The 20,373-nt window shown below is 45.1% G+C and overlaps 2 protein-coding genes across 4 annotated transcripts in view; one reads left to right on the top strand and one right to left on the bottom strand.

The window, feature by feature from the left end:
* Snrnp40 (small nuclear ribonucleoprotein U5 subunit 40) overlaps positions 1-4,080 on the bottom strand; it is a 29,596-nt gene extending 25,516 nt beyond the window's left edge. The window contains exons 1-2 of the mRNA XM_028759741.1: positions 3,871-4,080; positions 1,279-1,408 (exon numbers count right to left, since the gene is read on the bottom strand). Coding sequence (XP_028615574.1) covers positions 1,279-1,408; positions 3,871-4,014 — 274 coding nt within the window. The 5' untranslated portion in view covers positions 4,015-4,080. The remainder of the gene's footprint in view (positions 1-1,278; positions 1,409-3,870) is intronic.
* A 189-nt stretch (positions 4,081-4,269) lies between these two features.
* The window catches only part of Zcchc17 (zinc finger CCHC-type containing 17), a 40,847-nt gene continuing 24,743 nt past the window's right edge, over positions 4,270-20,373 (top strand). The window contains exons 1-3 of one of the 3 annotated variants that reach the window (XM_028759704.1): positions 4,270-4,344; positions 10,118-10,238; positions 15,382-15,439. In XM_028759704.1, coding sequence (XP_028615537.1) covers positions 10,173-10,238; positions 15,382-15,439 — 124 coding nt within the window. In that variant the 5' untranslated portion in view covers positions 4,270-4,344; positions 10,118-10,172. The remainder of the gene's footprint in view (positions 4,345-10,117; positions 10,239-15,381; positions 15,440-20,373) is intronic. The other 2 variants (XM_028759705.1, XM_028759706.1) reach the window with 2 other exon arrangements.

Genomic DNA, 20,373 nt, shown 5'->3' with positions numbered 1-20,373 from the left:
CTCTGAATTTGAGTTTGAGAAGAGGAGATCGTTGGGCTGTTGTACCTCCGCTTCATTTCTATCTATTCTTTAAAATATTTATTATTTATTGATGTGTATGGAAGTGGAGGGGCAGTCAGAACATAGCTGTGGTAATCAACTGTGTGTGTATTCACAGCCTCAGAGGTCAGAAGAGAACACTGGATGCCCTGGAACTGTGTTACAGAGAGTTATGATGTCAGGTGCTGGGAACTGAACTCAGGTCCTCTAGAAGAGCATCAAGTGGTCTTTGTTGTTGTTCTTTTGTTTTATAAATAGTTGATTTTTATTTTATGTATATTGGTGATTTGACTGCACATAAGTCTGTGTGAAGGTGTCAGATCCCCTGGAAGAGGAGTTACAGACAGTTGTGAGCTGCCATGTGGGTGCTGGGAACTGAACTCAGGTCCTCTGAAAGAGCAGCCAGCGCTCTTAACTGCTGAGCCATCACTTCAGTCTGTGTTTTCGTTTTGTTTTGTTTGAGATGGGGTTTCTCTTTGTAGTCCTGGCTATTCTGGAACTCCCTCTGTAGACCAGGCTGGCCTTGAACTCAGAGAACCACCCATTAAAGCCAAACTGATGCTCTTGGTAAATCAGCTCAAGAGTTGTCTCTATAAAAATATATATATACTTTTAGGGCTGGAGAGATGGCTCAGCGGTTAAGAACACTGACTTCTCCTCCAGAGGTTCTGAGTAAAATTCCCAGCAACCACATGGTGGCTCGCAACCATCTGTAATGGGATCTGATGCATTCTTCTAGTGTGTGTCTGAAGACAGATGCAGTGTACTCATATAAAATAAATAAATAAATAAATCTTTAAAAAAAATATATAGCTGCTCTTGGTAGCATGGGCCTGTAATTCCAACACTTGGGAGGCAGAGGTGGAGGATTAGAAATTCCAAAGTCATTCTCACTTCATAGACAGTTTAAGGTTAGCCTGGGCTACATGAGCATGACAGAAGGAGAATGGAGGAGGGGAGGGAGGGAAAGAGAGAGGAGAGAGAAAGAGAGCAAAAAAGAAAATGTAACTCCAACCAAAGCAACCCACTTTCCAATTAGTACGCCTCCTTCCTTTTATTTACTACGTGGCCCTAAGGGTGCACCAGGCCGGGTGCTCAGCATCTTAACTCCTGCTTTAGCCTAACTATGGCCTCACTTGTCATGTTAGACTGATGTCTGATGCCTTCTATGGCACTCAGATTTAAGGGATCATTATTAGCAGAGAGCAAAGTGACTCCAGTTCAAAACTTGTGCCTTACGTATGAGCCGGTCAAATCCTGCAGAAGCCAGGGTGGATCCATTGGGGTGAAACTTGCAGCAGTACACTTCCCCTTCGTGTCCTGAGAGCAGCATGATTGGAGCTTGAAGGGAAGAACACCTTGGCGGTCCCTAAACCAAAGACAAGTGTGAGGCAGCCACTCACTGTCCACGGCAAAGCAAAGTGGGGGCAGCACATCTCATCTGGGTCGGGACATAGCACCTCTGCTCACAGAACTCTCTGGAAAACCCCTTGGACAGTCCAGCATATGCCCAATGTGCTTGCTCCACAGCCGACTTCTGACTGCTTGATCACGCTGAATTTACTTATGCCCCAGGATCTTAACATAGAAAGATATCTTTCACAAGGGCCCTTGCCTTATTTTGTCTTTTTCCATTGGCTCCAAGGCACTCTGTCGAAGCCCATCACGACCTCACCTTTTTTTCCCCCAAAGAGATGAAGCTCTGGGAGTACAGGAACATTCTTAAAGTCAGTCACCATTTTCCTGTCTCCAGTTCACCCAGACAGTCTTTGAAAAACCTTGCGTGGTATGGCTTATTATACAAAATAGACTTTGGGGGAACGAGCAGGGTCTTAATCTGTAGACCAGGCTGGTCTTAATAATTTTCAGTCCTCCTAAGTACTGCTATTACAAGTGTGTATTACTGTGCCAGGCTTAGCAAAGTAGATTTCATTATGGTCTTGGAGACTAAGCCTAGGCAATCTTACTCATCAAATAAGAACAAGTGTACTACCAATAATCCTGAAATCTCTTTGGCAGATTCCAGCATACTTATTTTTTATCATAATGCACTAACTATACAAAGTAATGGGTTTCATTAGGAAATATCCATAAATGCAAATAATGTACCATGATCATACTCATCCAATATATATATTAAAAAAAAAAGTTACACGTTGGCTAAAGAGATGGTTCAGTGGTTGAGAGCACTTACTGATCTTCTAAAGGACCTGAGTTCAGTTCTCAGCATCCACAATGTACAGTTTTCAAGGGCTGTAACTTAAGGTTCAGAGGATCCAACATCTTTTTGTGGCTACTGAGTTCTCCCCGCCTCTCCCTCCCCACATGAAACACACACACACACACACACACACACACACACACACACACACACACAAATAAATAAGCCTAATATAGCTAGGCACTGGAGAAAACAGCACTCAGCAAAACAATAGACCTTGCATTCTAGTGGAAAGTGAGAGAAAGGCAAACAGAGCTAAGTAAAACTCCCAGTGTTGTGTGCCATGGGAAGAAACAATACGGGTTCCAGAATACAGGACACTCCAACTTAAAATACAGTGGTCAGGAAGCCCCACTGAAAACCTGTTATCCGAGCAAGTATTTGAAAGAGCCAACAGTTGACCATGTGGGCATTTAGGAGAACATTCCAGCAAATACACCAAAGAAAAAGTAAGAACATATATGTTGGTGTCTTGAGCCAAATGATATGCCAGAAAACTGGTAGATGAGCAAGGAGGGGAATTATTACAGAGATTTTGATTTTTTTTTAAACTCACAATAGAAAGCCAACTCAATGTTTTCAGCAGAGCACACCATATGACTTAATATTTCCATGATTCCCTTGGCTACTGGATTAATAACCGACCCTTGATTCAAAGACAAAACCAGAAATACTAAGCTCTTCCTGCAGGGATGCCAGATGACATAAAAGTGGTTTTAACTAGATGGTAAAGATCATGGTCACACAGTTCTCTTTTCTTTCTTTCAACAGGATTTGCCATAATAATAGCCTACACTGACTTAAAGCCCTGGATCTCCCGGCCCCAGCGTCTTGACTGAAGATTATCAATGTGTGTATCCAGCTTTTTTGGGGGGAGGGGGAGGGAAGAGGACACAAGATCTTTCTGTGTTGTACAGGTTGGCTTCCAATTCCTTCCCTCAAGTTTTTCTTGTCAGTCTTCCGGAAAACTGGAACTACAGCCCCCCCCCCCCCCACTTGTTCACTTGAAGGATTTGGTTAAAGAGTTGGGGCAGGTGATAGATCTATTTCCTCATGTGAACCTAATATAGCATGGTGAGTGTGAGCACTATTTACAAGACATGTAGTTGGGAGCATGAACTCTGATTCAAAAAAAGTTTGCTTTCCCCGTTTGCAAAACAACATCTCCTTCCAGTCTGTTACCAAGATTATCGGAAATGTCACTCGCAAAACATCCAAGAACCAATGATCATAATTACTGTTATAAACTCAGAAAGAGAAAAAGGTTGTACCAGGCAGCAAAGTGAGCCACTATCATTCATTTCCATTGCTTCCCCTCTCATTCATTCATTTATCCATTCATTCATCCACTCTGCAAACTTTCCTGCACGTTTCTTTTATGCTAAATCCTTGAAGGATTCGGAAGCTTGGGTCTTGATTTTGAGGCCAAAGTTTTAAATGATTCAATGCCACTAAAGAGCTGAAAACGGACGTCTAACAGGGAAACACGTATGAAACACACAGAATAGGCACCTTTACAGAGGCCTATTTTAACTTCAGGTTCCCCTAGAGCCAATACCATCCGTAGGAAGACGGGAGGAGGGCCGAAAGCGGGATGCCTCCCCACTTACCGCCTGCAGCAATGCCCCGGGAGTCGCCTGCTGCTGTCCGGCTCCGGGCCCAGACCCTGCCGCTCCCAACAGCAACTCATGTCGCGGCCGCTTGACGGGAACGAGCGGTAGCTCCGGGCCCTTGCGCTTCTGCTGCTCGATCATGGCGGCAGCCACTCTCCTCAGCGCCACCACTAACCGCGCCGCCGACCGCAGGTGGCGTGCAATTGGTTCCAAATGAGTTCTTCCTCCAGAACTTCCGGAGAGGAACAACCAATTGGCTTCCAACATTTCCATCTGCAACGCCCTCTGAATCCACTCTTGCGATTGGTCAGGTTGTGCTGACGTCATGAGAACGCAACTCTGGGATTGGAGCGCGGAACTGGCGTTCTTCTCCGCCCCCTCAGGCGCGCAGTGCATTGTGGGTGAGAACGAGCGGAGCTTCTTCAGCGTTCCTAGCGATGAAGCGGCTGTCCTGCTAGGAGCCAACGCCGAGTGAGTGTGTGGGGAGTCAGGCGGGTGGCTGTTCCAGTCTGTAAGGTGCGAGTCGGTGCTAGGCCTGAGCCTGCCATTTTTAACTATCAGCCTTGGCAGCGAGGGGTGTCAGGGGGTGTCCCCGGAAAGAGAAGTCCCTTGGTAGACTGGAACGGAGCTTTGGTATCTCTGGCTGCAGGACTCGAACCATCAGGCCGCTGTCCCTTGACACCTGTTCTGCAGGATGCCGGTTCTGCGTCCAACTCTCTACTGGCCCGACTCCAGGCACTCCCGACCTCCAGGCTTCAGTGCCGGACTTGGCTGAGGCGGTGGAGTTAGTTTTTGTTACTGATTTAGCCGTCTTTTTAAAGGCCTTTAATTTATGTCCCCGAGACAGCCAGTGATGAGGAAAGTATCAGATGGTCCTTCCAAAGTACAATTTAGTTGAGAAGTCGAATATTCATGCTTTTGTACCAGGCCTTCTCGAAAGTGGTCCAAATGATATTTACTGTGCAGTGCGTTGGAGGTCATTCTGAAGAAACGTGGTCCCCTACCTCAGGTATGGGGAATGTGTTAAATCTCACCAGTTGATCGGAAGAGCAGTGCCTCATGCTATGAGTTACTGATATAAGCTTGAAGGCTTTTCAGAGGAAAAGATGTCTGAGCTGTTCCTATTTGATGGGACAGTTCTAATTAGGGAAGAGAGGAAGGGAGAACGTTCTGCACAGAACAGCATGTGCAGTGCCCTATCAGTTGGAAAGATAACTGAGACACAAAGAGCCGGTGTGCTGAGAGAGAGCTTGGCGTGAGTATGTTACGGGATGAACCCTGAGGTCATGAAGATTTGCAGGAAGTTGAAGTTTTTAACTTTAAAACTAATAGGAAGCCAGTGAAAGTTTTCTCTCTCTTCCAGAATGTAGTGCAGAAGATGGCGTGATGAGATTGGAGAGAGAAGGGAGGTTTGCTGGGGGCAAATAGACCACTCTCGGAGCATGAACAGTAGTTCTGATCACCAGTGTCTGTGAGAACCAAGCTGGAGTTGGGACTGAAGAGAAGTTTAACAGTATCTTGGGGTAGCAAGGAAGTAAATTGGACAGGATTTGGTGATGGATTGGATGATGCCTAAGAGAGGATTTGGCTCTTAGTTCCAACACTGGAGGCTGAGACAGAGGATTGCTACAAAACCAAGGCTAGCCTGGACAACATTGAAATGTTCAACTCACACCAGGCTGCTAGCATGACCAGACTGGGTCTCAATATGTAGCTCTGGCTGTTCTGGAACTCACTCTGTAGACCAGGCTGGCCTTGAACTCCACTGTCTTGAGATCCACTTGTCTCTGCCTCCCAAGTGCATGTATGTATTTGTCCCTCATGAATGCCTAGTGCTAGCATATGAACTACCATGGGAGTGCTAGAAACTCTAACCCCAAGTTCTCTGTGAGCGTGTCTCAGTTAGGATTTTACTGCTGTGAACAGATACCATGACCAAGGCAACTCTTATAAGGACAACATTTAAGTACAGCTGGCTTACAAGCTTAGAGGTTTAGTCCATTAGTGTCTGGGCAGGCATGGTGCAGGAGGAGCTGAGAGTTCTATATCTTCATCTTCTAGAAGATTGAATCTCTCAGGCAGCTAGGAGTGTCAGAGCCCACTCCCACAGTGACACACTTCTTCCAGCAAGGCCACATCTATTGGTACAAGGCCATACCTCCTAATAGTGCCACTCCCTGGGCCAAGATTATACAAACCACCACAAAGAGTAACAAGTGCTCTCAACCTCTCTCTAGCCCTTCCATAGTGAGATTCTAGCTCACAAAGCCAGGGGCTGGTCATGTGACCTCTGGGTTCAGTTCTTAGGACTGCAAGAAGACCTCTCCCACCAAATAAAAATTTAAAAACTGCTTAAGGCTTCTGTTCTGTGGGCGGAGCAAACGAAAAAAGGCAGGGTGGAGTGGTGCAAGCCTTTAATCCCAGTACTCAGGAGGCAAAGGCAGGTGAATCTTTGTGAGTTCAAGACTAGTCTGTTCTACTTAGAGTTCCAGGACAGCCAGAGATACATACAGAGAGTCTGTCTTGAGAGGGAGATGGGGGGGGTGCTTTAGATATAACTCTTCATAATTTTATTTAGATTTTTTTAAAGAATTATTATTTTATGTGTATGAATGTTTCACCTGAATGTGTGTACCATGTATAAGCCTGGTGCTGAAGGAAGCCAGAAGGCATCAGAGCCGTGGGAGTGGAGTTGCATGCTGTTGTGAGCCACCATGTGGGTGCTGGGAATAGAACCCAGCTCCACTGGAGGAGCAGTGCTTTTACCTGCAGAAGTTCTCTCCAGTCTTTCTCATGCTCTCACAGCCTAATTCTGCCAGGAACCACTTAGTGCATTGCTCCTTCCATGGCTAATGTGTGTGGAGAAAAACTAGGATGTCTGCCCTCATTTTGGGTGTCCCAGTGCGATTATAGATTCTATACTTGGCTAATTAACTTTGTAAGTGTGGTAGCGATTAGTAAAGGTCCCTTAATAGAACCATGAAGTTCATTAATAACACCTGTTCTGGCATGTGAGGCAAGGGATGCTGCTGGGTAAAAGAAGGGGAAGTCTGGAGATGGAACTGCATAGCTGGGGAATAGGAGACAGGGGATTCAGTCATTTCTCAGAATGGGCAAACCAGCCTCTAGCCTGTGTACTTTTATTAGTGTGTACGTGTTCCTGTGTGCAGGTATACATGCATGCACTTGTATGGAGATGAGAGATTGACATTGAGTATCTTTTTCAGTTGCTCTCCGCTTTATTTATTGAGACAGTATCTCTCCTGAAAAGTAATGGTCACTGATTCCACTAGATTTATTGGCTACCTAGCCCCAGGGATCCTCGTGTCTCTGCCTCTGGGATTACAAGCCTGCACATCTGGGCTCTGTTTTTTGTACTTGGGTGCTGGGAATGGAAATGAGTTCTCATAATTACAAGGCAAGCCTTTGTGATTGACCCATCTTACCAGCCCCCAAAGGTGTACATTTTAAATTAAAAGCACATAGAAAAGCTGGAGAAACACTCAGCCATTAAGACCTCTTGCTGCTCTTGCAAAGGACCAGGGTCCAGTTTCCAGCACCCATATTGGGTAGTCAAAACCAATCTTAACTCCAGTCCCAAGGGAGCTGATGCTCTCATCTAGCTTTAGTCACACACACACACACACACACACACACACACACACACACACACAATAATGAAGTAAAATCTCCCTTTTTACTGTATAACTTTGATTGGCTAGGAACTCACTGTGTAGACTAAGCTGGTCTCAAACTCAGAGATCTACCTGCCTCAGCCTCTGTTTTTAGGGGAAAGGGGCTCAAGATAGGGTTTCTCTGTGCAGCTCTGGCTGTCCTGGAACTTGCTCTGTAGACCAGGCTGGCCTTGAACTCAGATCTGCCTGCCTCTGTCTCCCTAGTGCTAGGATCAAAGGGGTACAGCACCACTACCCAGCTAAGACTTCTGTTTTTGATGATTTTCAGACCTGGCCAAGAGCATTAGACTCTGGGATCAAATTCTACTGTTGCTAGGACTGTGTGTGTGTGTGTGTGTGTGTTTGTGAATATCTCAATATATATTTATTTATTTATTTCAGGCTATCATCAAACTTTCTGTTCTTTCTCCCCTACCTAAGTACTCATGCATGCTAGACATTCTATTACTGAACTGTATCCCCAATTATAGGCCTCAGACTTGCTGTGTAGCCCAGGCTATCTCAAACTCATGATCGTTTCCTAAGTGCAGGGATCGTTGGCAATACAGACAGAGGTCATTACATCCAGCTTCATTGCTAGGTTTTTGGCATAAGCTTAGTGATCTGACTCCTAGAAGCTGTTCATCATTAATGTACATAAGAATAGAAGCTATGGGCCGGGCGGTGGTGGCGCACGCCTTTAATCCCAGCACTTGGGAGGCAGAGGCAGGTGGATTTCTGAGTTCGAGGCCAGCCTGGTCTACAGAGTGAGTTCCAGGATAGCCAGGGCTATACAGGGAAACCCTGTCTCGAAAAACCAAAAAAAAAAAAAAAAAAGAATAGAAGCTATGTTCTGTGATGTATTACATGTCCCCTGCACAGCATAGTACCTGGACATAGTAAATGCTTGGTAATTGTTGTTTTCTTACCATTCTTACATGTGTGCTTTTTTTTTTTTTTTAGACAAGGTCTCATTGTGTAACCTTGGCTAGCTTGTGACTCAACTGACCTGAGACCTCTCTTTCTGATGTTTTTGAGATCTAGGCACAGATGCCCTTTCTTTCCAAAGTCATCCCATGCCAAATGAGTAACAGCAGTAGTGATAAAAAAGAACGAGCACCACTCAGCAATGATGTCACTGGAGTAGTGATTTAGGATGGTAAGGCAGGAAAATCGCTTCATCTCAGTTCAGCAGGGGTCCAGAACTAGCCTGGGTAGTATAGTGAGACCACATCTCAGAGCAATGGCGGTGGCCATACAGTTCAGATGCAAGTCTTGCTTAACATGTACCAGGTTCTGGATTTGATATCCATTATCATAAACAAAACTGATCCTGAACAAAGCCAAGCATGGTTGCACATGCCTGTCATTCCAGCACTGAGGAGGCAGATCCAGGAAGATCTTCACAAGTTCAAGGATAACCTGAGCTACATAGGAAAACTCTTGTCTCAAAAAACCCCCAAAAAGTTAGGCTAGGAAGATGGTTCAGCTGGTAAAGATACTTGCTGTGCAGATATGCGGGCCTGAGTTTAAAACCCCAGAGTCCACATAAAAAGCTATGGTTACTCGTGTGTATGAATCCAGTGCTGTGGCAGAGGAAACAGGGTTCATTGGGGCTTGCCGACTGCCTGGCTAGCTCCAGGTCAGTGAGAGATCCTGTGTCAAGGGAGTAAGATGGAGTGCCCCTATGCATACCAATATACAGGCATGCCCATATACCATAGACACAAATAAACGTAAGTAAAATTAAAAGCAACGGCAGTGTCCTAGATGAACTAACCAAGCAACCAAATCTCCTGCATAGACTGAAAGTACTAGTGACTGAGTGAGTAACAAATCACAAAGAATGACATCCAGGTTCCCAGATGTCCCACCAGTGGACTGCTGAGATGGGATGAGAGTTCTTTGTGTAGCCTGACATTACGACTTTTTGGAGGTTATCCATGGCCTGTCTGCACATTTCTTTCTTTCTTTGTGTTTCTGGGGATGAACTTAGGTTTCATGCTACGTGCTAGGCAACCTCTGCCATTGACCTCTGTATCCAACCCTATTCATTATTTCTTATTGTGTGTGTTATGTATGTGTTCATATGTGTGTGCATGGGTGAACATGCATGTGTGGGGATGTGTGGAGGCCAGAGGTGGATGGTCAGTGTCTTCCTTGGTCATTCTTCACCTTACCTTTTGTGGTCGTTTGTTTGAGGTTGGGTCTCACTGTGTATCTTTGGCTATCATGGGACTGACCTCAAACTCAGAGATCTGCCTCCTCTGCCTTCGGAGTGCTGTGGTTAAAGGTGCACATCACCACGACCGGCCCCTTTACCTTTTGAAATAGTCACCACTAAGCCTAGAGCTCGTGAATTTGGCTAGGCTATCTGTTCCGAAGATCACTGACTTGGGGTCTGTCTGTCTCTGCCCCTCCCACCGTGATAACAGACCCGTGCCACTGCACCTGGATTTGTATGGATCTGAACTCATGCTTATATAGCAGGCTGACTATGACCGAGCCATAGCCCCAGCCCCTCCTTCTTCAATACAGATGTCTCTCTAATTGTTGTTTCTTTCTGAAAGGACGTTTGAATTAGCTTTAGCAGAAGAGAAATGGAGGAGCCGTAGACTATTAAGGATGAATTCAGGAAGGCCTGAGACCATGGAAAACTTGCCTGCACTGTATACTATTTTTCAAGGAGAGGTATGTTTTACACTTCGAAACTTCCCTTTTAGAGAGTGTTAAGAATGTCCTGAGGGAGGCCGGGCGGTGGTGGCGCACGCCTTTAATCCCAGCACTTGGGAGGCAGAGGCAGGCGGATTTCTGAGTTTGAGAGTTCGAGGCTAGCCTGGTCTACAGCGTGAGTTCCAGGACAGCCAGGGCTACTCAGAGAAACCCTGTCTCGAAAAACCAAAAAAAAAAAAAAAAAAAGAATGTCCTGAGGGAGGAAAGCATCTGGGGTTATTCCATTTGAGACTATCTTTAATGGGAAGGCCTCTGGGACCTCTGGGACATACAGACCTTCTCTAAGCTACAGACTTCTGTGTTCTCAACACCTCAAAGCATCTCTACCTTAGATTTTAAACTTTTTTCTATTTTTCACAAAATAGTCTTTTCTTATTTTAGTAGATGGAATTGTTACCTATTTGGTGCCAGAGTTAGAAATCTGGTCATGATACTTGATTTCATCCTTTGATTCTGTTGATCTTTCCTCTCTACCTCTTTCCTGAGTCCTAATCATCCCTCCAGTCTGCATGATGATTCATGCCTCTGCTACCCCGTAATCCAAGCTCTGCGTCTCTTGCTTGGCTCTGACTGGAATCGCCTGCTTCTATTGCAGCTCCTCTCCAATCTGTTTATGACTCTGCACCCAGAATATCATCCCCAAACAGGTTATGGCCAGGAAGGTGCCTCAGTTGGTAGAGTGCTCACCCAGCATGTAAGAAGTGTTCCATCCCCAGCACCACAGAAAACAGAGTGTGGTACTGTGAGCCTGTAATCCTGGCACATCAGAGGTGGAGAAAGGATTAGGAGTCCAGCTCAGACTGTCAGGCTTGGTGGCAAGCTCTGTGCCTGCTAAACCATTTGACGGCTCTGGTTTTGTTTAATTTTCAGGCTGGGCCTCACTCTGTAGCCTAGTCTGGTCCCAAACTTACTTTGTAGTAAGCCTTGGCCTCAAGGAACAGCAGTACTCCTGTATCAGCCTCCACATGTTGGGAATTGTTGGCCTAAGGTATGTTTTTATGGGTTATCATTTAAGAAGAGTAGTCTGAGGGGAGATAGAACTTCACAGCTTTTCAAAAAAAGTTGTTTAGGTAGGGTCTCACTTTGTAGTCCTGGCTGGTCTAGAACTCACTATTTAGTCCAAATTGGCCTCAAACTCACAGAGATCCACCTAGCTCTGTCTCCTGGGTGCAAGGATTAAAGGCATATGTCATCAACACATCCAGCCTTTAATTTTTTTTCTTTGTGTTTGAGACAGGATCTCTCCAAGGTAACCAAGGTTGATCTCTATCTTCCTTAGGATTTCGGTTGCTTTGATAAAACACCAAACCCAAAAGCAACTTGGGGAGGAAAGGGTTTATTTTACTTCCACTTTCACATCACAGTCCATAAAAAAGTCAAGGCAGGAGCCTGGAAATAGGAACGGAAGCAGAGGCCAAGGACGAAGGCTGCTTTTGGCTTGTCCCCCTGGGCTTGTTTAACCAGCTTTCTTATACAACTCAGCTCCACCTGCCCAGGTGTGGTATCACCCACAGTGGGATAGGCACTCCACATCAATCATTAATTAAGAAAATGCCCCCACAGGCCAGTCTGGTGAGGGCATTTTCTCAGTTGAGGTTCCTTCTTCCTAGATGACTCTAGCTTGGGCCATGTTGACAACAGAAGAGATGGTCTAGAAGTCTCTGTGTAGTCCAGGCCAGCTTGGAACTTGTGATTCCCTTCCTATAGCTACCTCCAGAGTGCTGAAGAACTTGATAGTCCTGATACTTTTTCAGCTGTACATGATGTAAGGTTCTCCAGACACAGTGGTGCATGCTGGGAAGTGCATGCTTCCAAGTGTGCTCTCTGTAACTTGACAAGTGCAGGCAAGGGGATCCTATCTGTTTAGGCTAGCCTGGGCTACAGAGTGACAGCATGTCTTGAACAAACCAATTAAAAGGAAAGTGTACACCTTTAGTCCCTGGGAAGCAGAGGCAGATGGATCTGTGAGTTTGAGTTCAGCCTGGTCTGCAGAATGAGTTCATCAGCTAATATTTATTTACATAGAGGACCAGTTTACATTAAGACTGAAAACAATGGCCAGGTGCTCATCCCAGCATTTGAGAAGTAGAGACAGCCCAATCTCTGAGTGCAAGGTCAGCCTGGTGTACATAGTAAGTTTTAGGCCAGCCAGAGCTACACAGTAAGCCCCCATCTAGAAACAAACTTGAAAACAAACAAACGAAAAAAGATTAAAACTTCTGAAGTGTAACCAAGGTGCAAGAACACTTGAGATACACACACACACACACACACACACACACACACATACACAGAGTGTTAGGAATTTCTCCATAAAAGTAACTTCTTTTAGTGAGTAAGAAGGCTCTTCTCAGAGTCTTCGTAATCACCCAGTGGTTAATGAATGACCAGGCTATGTTCTAAATCTTCCAAGTCTGCTATCTCCAAAATCTAGCTGGAATTGATTGCAGGATCGCACTGAAGTGTATGAAGGAACTGGAAGCCACGTGAGAGAATGTTTTAAGTGAGTGGTGGCGGAGAGGGATACAGCGCTGACCACAGAAGCAGTTTTACTTTACTAACTGCTTGGAAGGATTTATCCTGGAAATCCATATTCTTTTAAAAACAGCTTAGGCATTTTTTTTTCTTTTTGTGACAGGATTTCTTTGTGTAGACTAGACTGTTCTAGAGCTAGCTCTATAGACCAGGCTGGCCTCCAACTCAGAGAGATTAAATTCCCTTGCCTCTGCCTCATTAGTGCTGACACTAAAGGTGTACACCACCACCTCCCAGTAGGCATCTGTTTTTTAAAAGTTGTTTTTATTTCATACTCTCTGGCTTGGTACCTGGTATACATAGCTGCTGTATAAATAATGGGATACAACTGTCCCTTGGGCTGGTAGTGTGAGTTGTCCTTGAAGAAACTGGTCCAACTGGAATTCTAGGATTCATCTCTTAACGGGCTTATTGAGGATGGTGGCAGTGTGCAGTGATTGAGCAGATGAGAAGCCAGTATCCATTTTCTTCTCATCCTCTGAGATCTTGCTGCCAGAGTCTATTAAACATGGCAGGAGTGTAAGGATAGCAGTGGGAGCTAGGGCTTGTCTTAGATTTGCCACAGACAAAGGAAATGCCGGAGGGTAATCAGTGTTGGTAGAATTATCGTTGGAGACAAAGAATGCTCCGTGCCTGGATGTGCTACTCTCTAGTGTCGAACCAGGAGTTCTGAGCCTCGGGTTCATCATTTACATTATGAGGAGAGCAAGTTTCAGGGCCAGCGCAGGCTCTTATGTAAAGAAGGAGAGTCATTTTACCCAAGGCCCGAGTTTCTGTAGAGATAATGGCTGAATTTCTCTCCCAACCCTCTCTCCTGAGTCATTTGAGTAATTATTCTTGGGACCCCAGGAAGACTGTGTGCTCATCTGTGGCAGGTGCCATCCTGTTAATTTCCACTCTGACGGCACCCTAGGAGACACAGAGGTGGAGACACCTGGTGCTGGAAGGAGGCAAGGATACCTTTTCTCACCGAAGACTTGAACGCTTCTTTTCTGAAGCACATTAACCTTTCCCTTTGGGAGAGGCAAAATTAAGGTCTGTTATTACCTCTAAAGACGATAATGTGGCCCTGCAGCCTCAGGATTGAGAAGTTATTTTGTCTTAATTTACAGCAGCAAGGTGGTTTGGGCCCTAACTTCCAGATGCTGCTGTTAAGTTTTTTTCAGATCACTGTGGTCCTTAGTAATGCCAGTGTGAAACTGCTCAACCTGTCTTTCTGAATCCTACAGCAATGTTAAAGTGCTTTAGCTGAGGTAGAACCAAGACATTTGCTTTTATTTTTATTAAAAATGGGAAGACTTGAGGCTGGAAAGATGGCCCAGTGGTTAATAGTATTTGCTACTCTTACAGAGAAGACAGTTTCTTTAGTTGGTACCCACATGGTAGCACATAACCATCTGTAACTCCAGTTCCAGGCCATCCAGCGTTCTTTCTGACCTTTCTGGGCAATACAGTCGTGTGTATAGTACACGTACACACATGCAGGCAAACACTAATTCATAAAATAAATACATTTTTTTTTTAAAAAAAAAAAGGGAAATAGTTCTTCATCTGGGACCATTCTCACACAGAACAAATTACTTTTTGAGCTTGGGTAAGTGCTTGACATCTCTGGCCTTCACGCATTTCATTCAAAAAGATTGTTTTCCAGACAGAATTCCACTCTGCCAATAAACATGCACTCATGGCAGTCTTCCTGCCTCCCCGGCCTCCTCATGCTGGACCATGCAGGTGTGCAACTCTGTGCCTGCCTAGACCAGCTCATTTCTAACACCATGTCTAACACCTTTTCTTTTCTTACCTTTTAAAAAATACTTATCTATCCTTATTTTATGTGTATGGATGCTTCTGTTTGCATGTATGCCTGTGCACCACAAGCTTGCAGTGCCCTTGGAGGCCTGAAGAGGGCACTGAGTCTTCAGGAGCTGGAGGTACAGATGGCTGTGAGTCACTGTGTGGGTGCTGGGAACTGAACCTGAATCCTCTGTAAGAACAACTGCTTTTTTGTTTTTTGGTTTTTGGTTTTTCGAGACAGGGTTTCTCTGTGTAGCCCTGGCTGTCCTGGAACTCACGCTGTAGACCACGCTGGCCTGGAACTCAGAAATCCACCTGCCTCTGCCTCCCAAGTGCTGGGATTAAAGGCGTGCGCCACCACTGCCTGGCAAGATCAACTTCTCTTAACCACTGAGCCATCTCTCCAGATCCTTTAATATCTTTCTTAAAGCCCTTCTGGCTCCACCTTGTTGTGATCTTTTAATTGTACTTGTTTTGGGTTGATTTTGTTGTTGTTGTTTTTGTTGTTGCTTTGTTTGAAACTGTTTTATCCTTACTTTCCCATAGTTTATTCCTCTGTATACCCCAAGAGAATAGAATTTTAGGGTTATAACCCTTTCTTCACAGTGGCCCTGGAAAGAGTGCAGTTTCACTTTGTGGTCAGCCTTGCCTGCAGTGAGCTGGAGGCCAGCCTGCGTTCTGCGTTCCCTGTGATCCTCTGTCAAAACAGTAAAGAGGAGAGAGAGATTGTTTCTCAGTTGTGCAACATTGATTTTTTATTTTGTCTTTATAGGTTGCTATGGTGACAGACTATGGAGCTTTTATCAAAATCCCAGGCTGTCGGAAGCAAGGTGGGAGCCCTTAACGGGGAATCGGCACTTCCACTGCACTCATTCTGTGGCCCCCACATCCTCGCTCTAGGACCTACATTTTACAGATAGATGCTTGTTTATTTTACTTTGTTCTCAGTGTAGCAATAGGGATAAAGAGTTCTTTGTGCATCTATATGTGTATGTGCACTGTGTACGTGCCTTGATCTTAGGCTTGCTGCCCTCTATTAACTGAGCACTAGATTGATGTTTGTTTCACTGGAGAAGCCTTGTAGTAGTACGTGGTGGCTCAAGCTTCTGCACCCAGGAAACAGAGGAAGGAGGGATGCTATAGGGTCAAGAACAGCCAAAGACTACACGGTGAGATTCTGTCTCAAAAAGTTAAAACTACCACCCCAACCAAGGAGCTCGGGAGATGGCTCTGAGAACATGAGGAACTGACCTCAGTCCCCAGCACCCACATAAACAGCCAGGCACAGCGTACATTGTAACTCTAGCATTGGAGGGCAAAGACAGTGGATCCCCAGAGCTCACTGGCCAGCCATTCTAGCCTAAACTGCAACCATCCTGTTCAGTGAGAGGCACTGACTTAGGGCATGACAGCAGAGGGTTCTAGAGGGAGATACCCTATGTCCTGCTGTGGCTCCTGCATGCATGTGTGCTCCTCACACACACACCTGGAAACACAAAAGTAGGTTGGTCTTGGAGACTATATGATGAGGAAAAGAAATTGAGTCTGGCCATGTACAGTGGAGCATACCATGAACAGCAGAGAGAGACCAAGGCAGGGACTGAACTTGGAGCTGGTGAGGACCACATTGTTAAAAGAAGGAGTTTTAGGATCTGTGAAGCAAAGCTGCACGCCATAGCTTATGCCTTTAGTTCCAGCTCTCTGGGGTCCTTGACGGGAGTAGGGTGCTTGAATGTGAGGCCAGCTGGGGCCGTGAGACCCTGCCACAGAAACCAAAACAGTCTCCGTGGGTAAAGGCACCTGCCACCATGTCATAGGAGCTGAGTTCCAAATGCTGACCCCATGTGGTAGAAGGGCAGAACTGACTTCTTGCAAGTTCTCAGACCCTCGCATGGTGTGTGTCCCTGACTTGCACATAAAATTAGTAAAAACATAATAAAAGCAAACCAGTAAAAACTAAAAGCTGGGCATGGTAGCATACACTTTTAATCTTAGCATTCAGGAAACACAGGCAGGCGGATCTCAGTGAGTTCCTTGTCCTCCAAAGCTATATAATGAGAGACCCTGTCTCAAAAAAATCAAATAAACCATAAAAAAAGCAAACATGAAACAAGGCAGATCTCAGTTTACCGACATGGGATGATATCTAAAAAAAAATAATTTAGAACTAGTCACAGAACATTTTTGTGGCATGCCCTCCCTTACTCTTTTTATTAAAGAGTATGCACAGTGGCTCTGTTTTAAATGGCTGTCTGTTCAGAGGCTATTGAACAGACTTCTCCAAGTGGCCTCCTGTGGCTAGTTGGCTAGCTGAGAGAAGGATGTACAGAGGAGAGGGATTTTTCACTTTTTGGAGTCTGATAGTTTTTCTGTCAGAAAGCTGTGCAGATCTGTGACACATGAGGCTGTGCCGTTAGCCTTGGAGGCAACTGCATTTCATCCTTCCATTAAGTGGTTTGCACACTGGCAGGCAGCAGTCTGTAATTAAGTTCTGCGTTTTATGTTGGCTGGGACTTGGGGAGGTGGAGCTCACCCCACCCTCAGGACTCACACCTCTTCCTGCCTAAAGACAGATTTTCTTGTTAGTGTACTCGCCATGGCTGCTGGTACCAATTTCGTGTGGGCATTTATGTGACACTTTGGGGACAGTGTGGAGATGAAAAGCCTGCTACCTTTCAGCAGTCAGTTGTCACCTCACTCGTGGCTGTTCCCTGTCAGATAATGCCTGTGATAGTGGCTGACAGCTTACAAGTGGATCTGTCAGACTGACAGCTGTGCCAGACTCACAGGGAGAACTCAGGAAGCCAAATAATTAGGTAGAATCTGTGAGCTCTAATCCTAGCATCTTGTGTAGGTGTGGTGGATAACAGAGAAGTTGACTTCCCTACAGTGTCTAGCTTCTCTCTAAAGGAGGATATCATTAGGTCCTGCCTTGGAGGTTCTGAGCAATGAATAAACTGTGGTCTGATCAGATTGTAACATCTTTCATTCAGGGAGGTGCTAATTTGAATTATTTTCTCAGAGTCTGTTTGTAGAATCCTTTAGCCACTATCAAGTTAAAAACTTCTACTTGGTATTCAGATCAAAAGATTATATATATATAATTTGTGTATGCAAATGGGGCTTGGGGACATGCCATAACATTTGTGTGAAGGTCATAGTATAACTTGGAGGTACTCTCCTTCTACCATGTGGGTTCTGGGTTTGAACTCAGGTGGTCGGGCTTGGTGGCAAGCGCCTTACCCACTGAACCCTCTCCCTGGCCCTAACCTCTCCTCTATAGTGTTGCTCAATAGAACTTTATGTGCTGGTGGTAACCTTATAGATTTGTTCTCATTAGTTGTGTCACATAAACCAGTTTTTCATTTTTTTTAGACACCAACAAGACCCTAACAACTTTCAATTCAATTCTGACATATCAACTCTGAATTAATGATCAGGTCCTATAGTTAAAGGAGCTCTGTCCCACAAGGTTGCCGCACCTCAGGTGCCCCTAAAGATGACCAGCCAGTCTAACTTGGAGGTTTCCATGAGCCCCTACTTAAGTTTGGTAATTAGAGTAGATTAGGTATTGTGTACACCTGTAATTGCAGCACATGGAAAACAAAGGCAGGGAGATCAGAAAGCAGGCCAGCCTTGTCTACATAATGAATTGGAGGCCAACCTGGGCTACATGAAACTCTGTTTAAAAAACGAATGAGCAGAGGATGGCAAGGCACACCTATAATTCCAGCACTCAGGAGGCAGAGGAAGCCAGATACCTGAATTCAAGGTCAGCCTGATCTACATAGTGAGTTCCAGGCCAGCTAAGGCTACACCATAAGACTGTCTCAAACAAAAACACCAAAGTAAAAGTTCACAGAACTCAGGAAACCATGTATTCCCCCTTGCTGTTTATAATAAATACAGTTCAGGAATAAACAAACAGTGGAAGGGCCACAGGGCAGGTGAGTAGAGTGGGGTGAAGGTGTCCCTGTACTCTGTTCTGTCTAGCACTGCATACTCCATGCCGTCACATGAGCTACATGGATATGTGCAGGGACTGTTCTAAAAGCCACTCGATCCCCACTCCTTTTGCATTCCCTGCTGTGGGAGTTGGAAGGATTGGACTGAGTGTTCCAGTCCTCTCATTACTGGATTATTCCTGTGACCACCCCGGCCAAAGACTATCTGTCACCTTATTGGCATGAACTCGTAGTAAAACATTGTCCTATTATTCTGATAATCATGCCTAATGGATTCTTTGCTGGAAACAAGGACAAAGAACCAAAACCATACACACACACACACACACACACACACACACACACACTCGTGCATGTATCAAGGTTTTAGTATTGTTAGCATTCCTGGGTGTTATGGTGTACACATGGAGGTCAGAAGACAGTTTTCCAGACTCAGTTCTCTTTATCCATGTTAGTGATGCTGCCTCTTATTTCTGGCTGACTGCATACTCTAGGCTGGCTAGCCTGTAAACTTCCAGGTAACTCCACTGTCGGCGTGCTGAAATTACAGATGTGAGCCACCACATTTGGCTTTTTGTGTGGTTGCAGGGATTGAACTGCGGTCCTCAAGTTTGCAATCAGTAAGCTGCTGATCCAGCTTGCTGCCATTTTTAATTTTTTGAGACAAGATCCCACACTGTATCCTGGACTAGCACTCACAATATAATCCTCCTGCGTTAGGCTCCTAGGTGATGAAATTATGGATAAGTGACATTCTACCCAGCCAAATGTATCTTTATGTTTTATGTTTTACATGTCTTCAGTCCAATACTATAGCTGCTGATTTTTGTTTTAGCCGTTAAATGTAAAAAAGCTATGCTGCTTGTGGCTGTGATAGTAACAGTGGAGGCCTATCCAACTATACACGGAACAAATTAGAACAGTGTGTAAGGAAGGTAACAGAGGCTGCCCTGAATTCACCTAAGCTGTTCAGATGGCTCAGCGCCTAGTACAGTGTCTGAGATATACAGGACAGTCAGTGAGTCTTGTTGCAGAAACACATGAATTCAAGTCCAGCTCAGCCGTTTACTAGTCTCTTTCTTTGTCTTTTCTGTCTTTCTTTCTTTCTTTCTTTCTTTCTTTCTTTTTTTTTTTTGGTTTTTCGAGACAGGGTTTCTCTGTGTAGCCCTGGCTGTCCTGGAACTCACTCTGTAGACCGGGCTGGCCTTGAACTCAGAAATTCGCCTGCCTCTGCCTCCCAGTGCTGGGATTAAACACATGCGCCACCACCGCCCAGCACTAGTTTCTTGACTTGAGAAAATCACTTGATTTTTGAGTCTTTAGTTTCCTCTTCTGTGAAATGTGGATGATTTACATATTTTGGACTCTGGTTATTTGATTGACAGAACTGTCTTTCATCCATCCTCGGATCCATTTTTGCCTGCAATATCGTGTTAGTAAATGTTTGACTGTATCTCTAATCCCAACAGATAAAGGGCATGGAAGCACTGAGATTTCTGCCAGTATTACTGTCACATGCCATTCACTGGAGACGACTTGCTGGAACAGGCTAGAGAGGGAATATACCCCAGAGATGAGGCAGAGTGTCCCCTTTGCCAAGCTTTGGCTGTACCTGTCCTCTTGTGAATTGGCAAGTTTACCTTCTTGTTCTCTTACCAGTGGGAGCTGTGAGAGATTAGTGTTGAGCCCGAAACAATGGGGAGACATTCTACATTCTAGGCAGTGGTTGCAAGCACTTGCTCTCTCTCTCTCTCTCTCTCTCTCTCTCTCTCTCTCTCTCTCTCTCTCTCTCTCTCTCT

This window comes from Grammomys surdaster, unplaced genomic scaffold, assembly GCF_004785775.1.
Source record: "Grammomys surdaster isolate TR1022 unplaced genomic scaffold, NIH_TR_1.0 126313, whole genome shotgun sequence".
Lineage (NCBI taxonomy): Eukaryota > Metazoa > Chordata > Mammalia > Rodentia > Muridae > Grammomys > Grammomys surdaster.
This window is presented reverse-complemented; position numbering and strand designations above follow the sequence as displayed.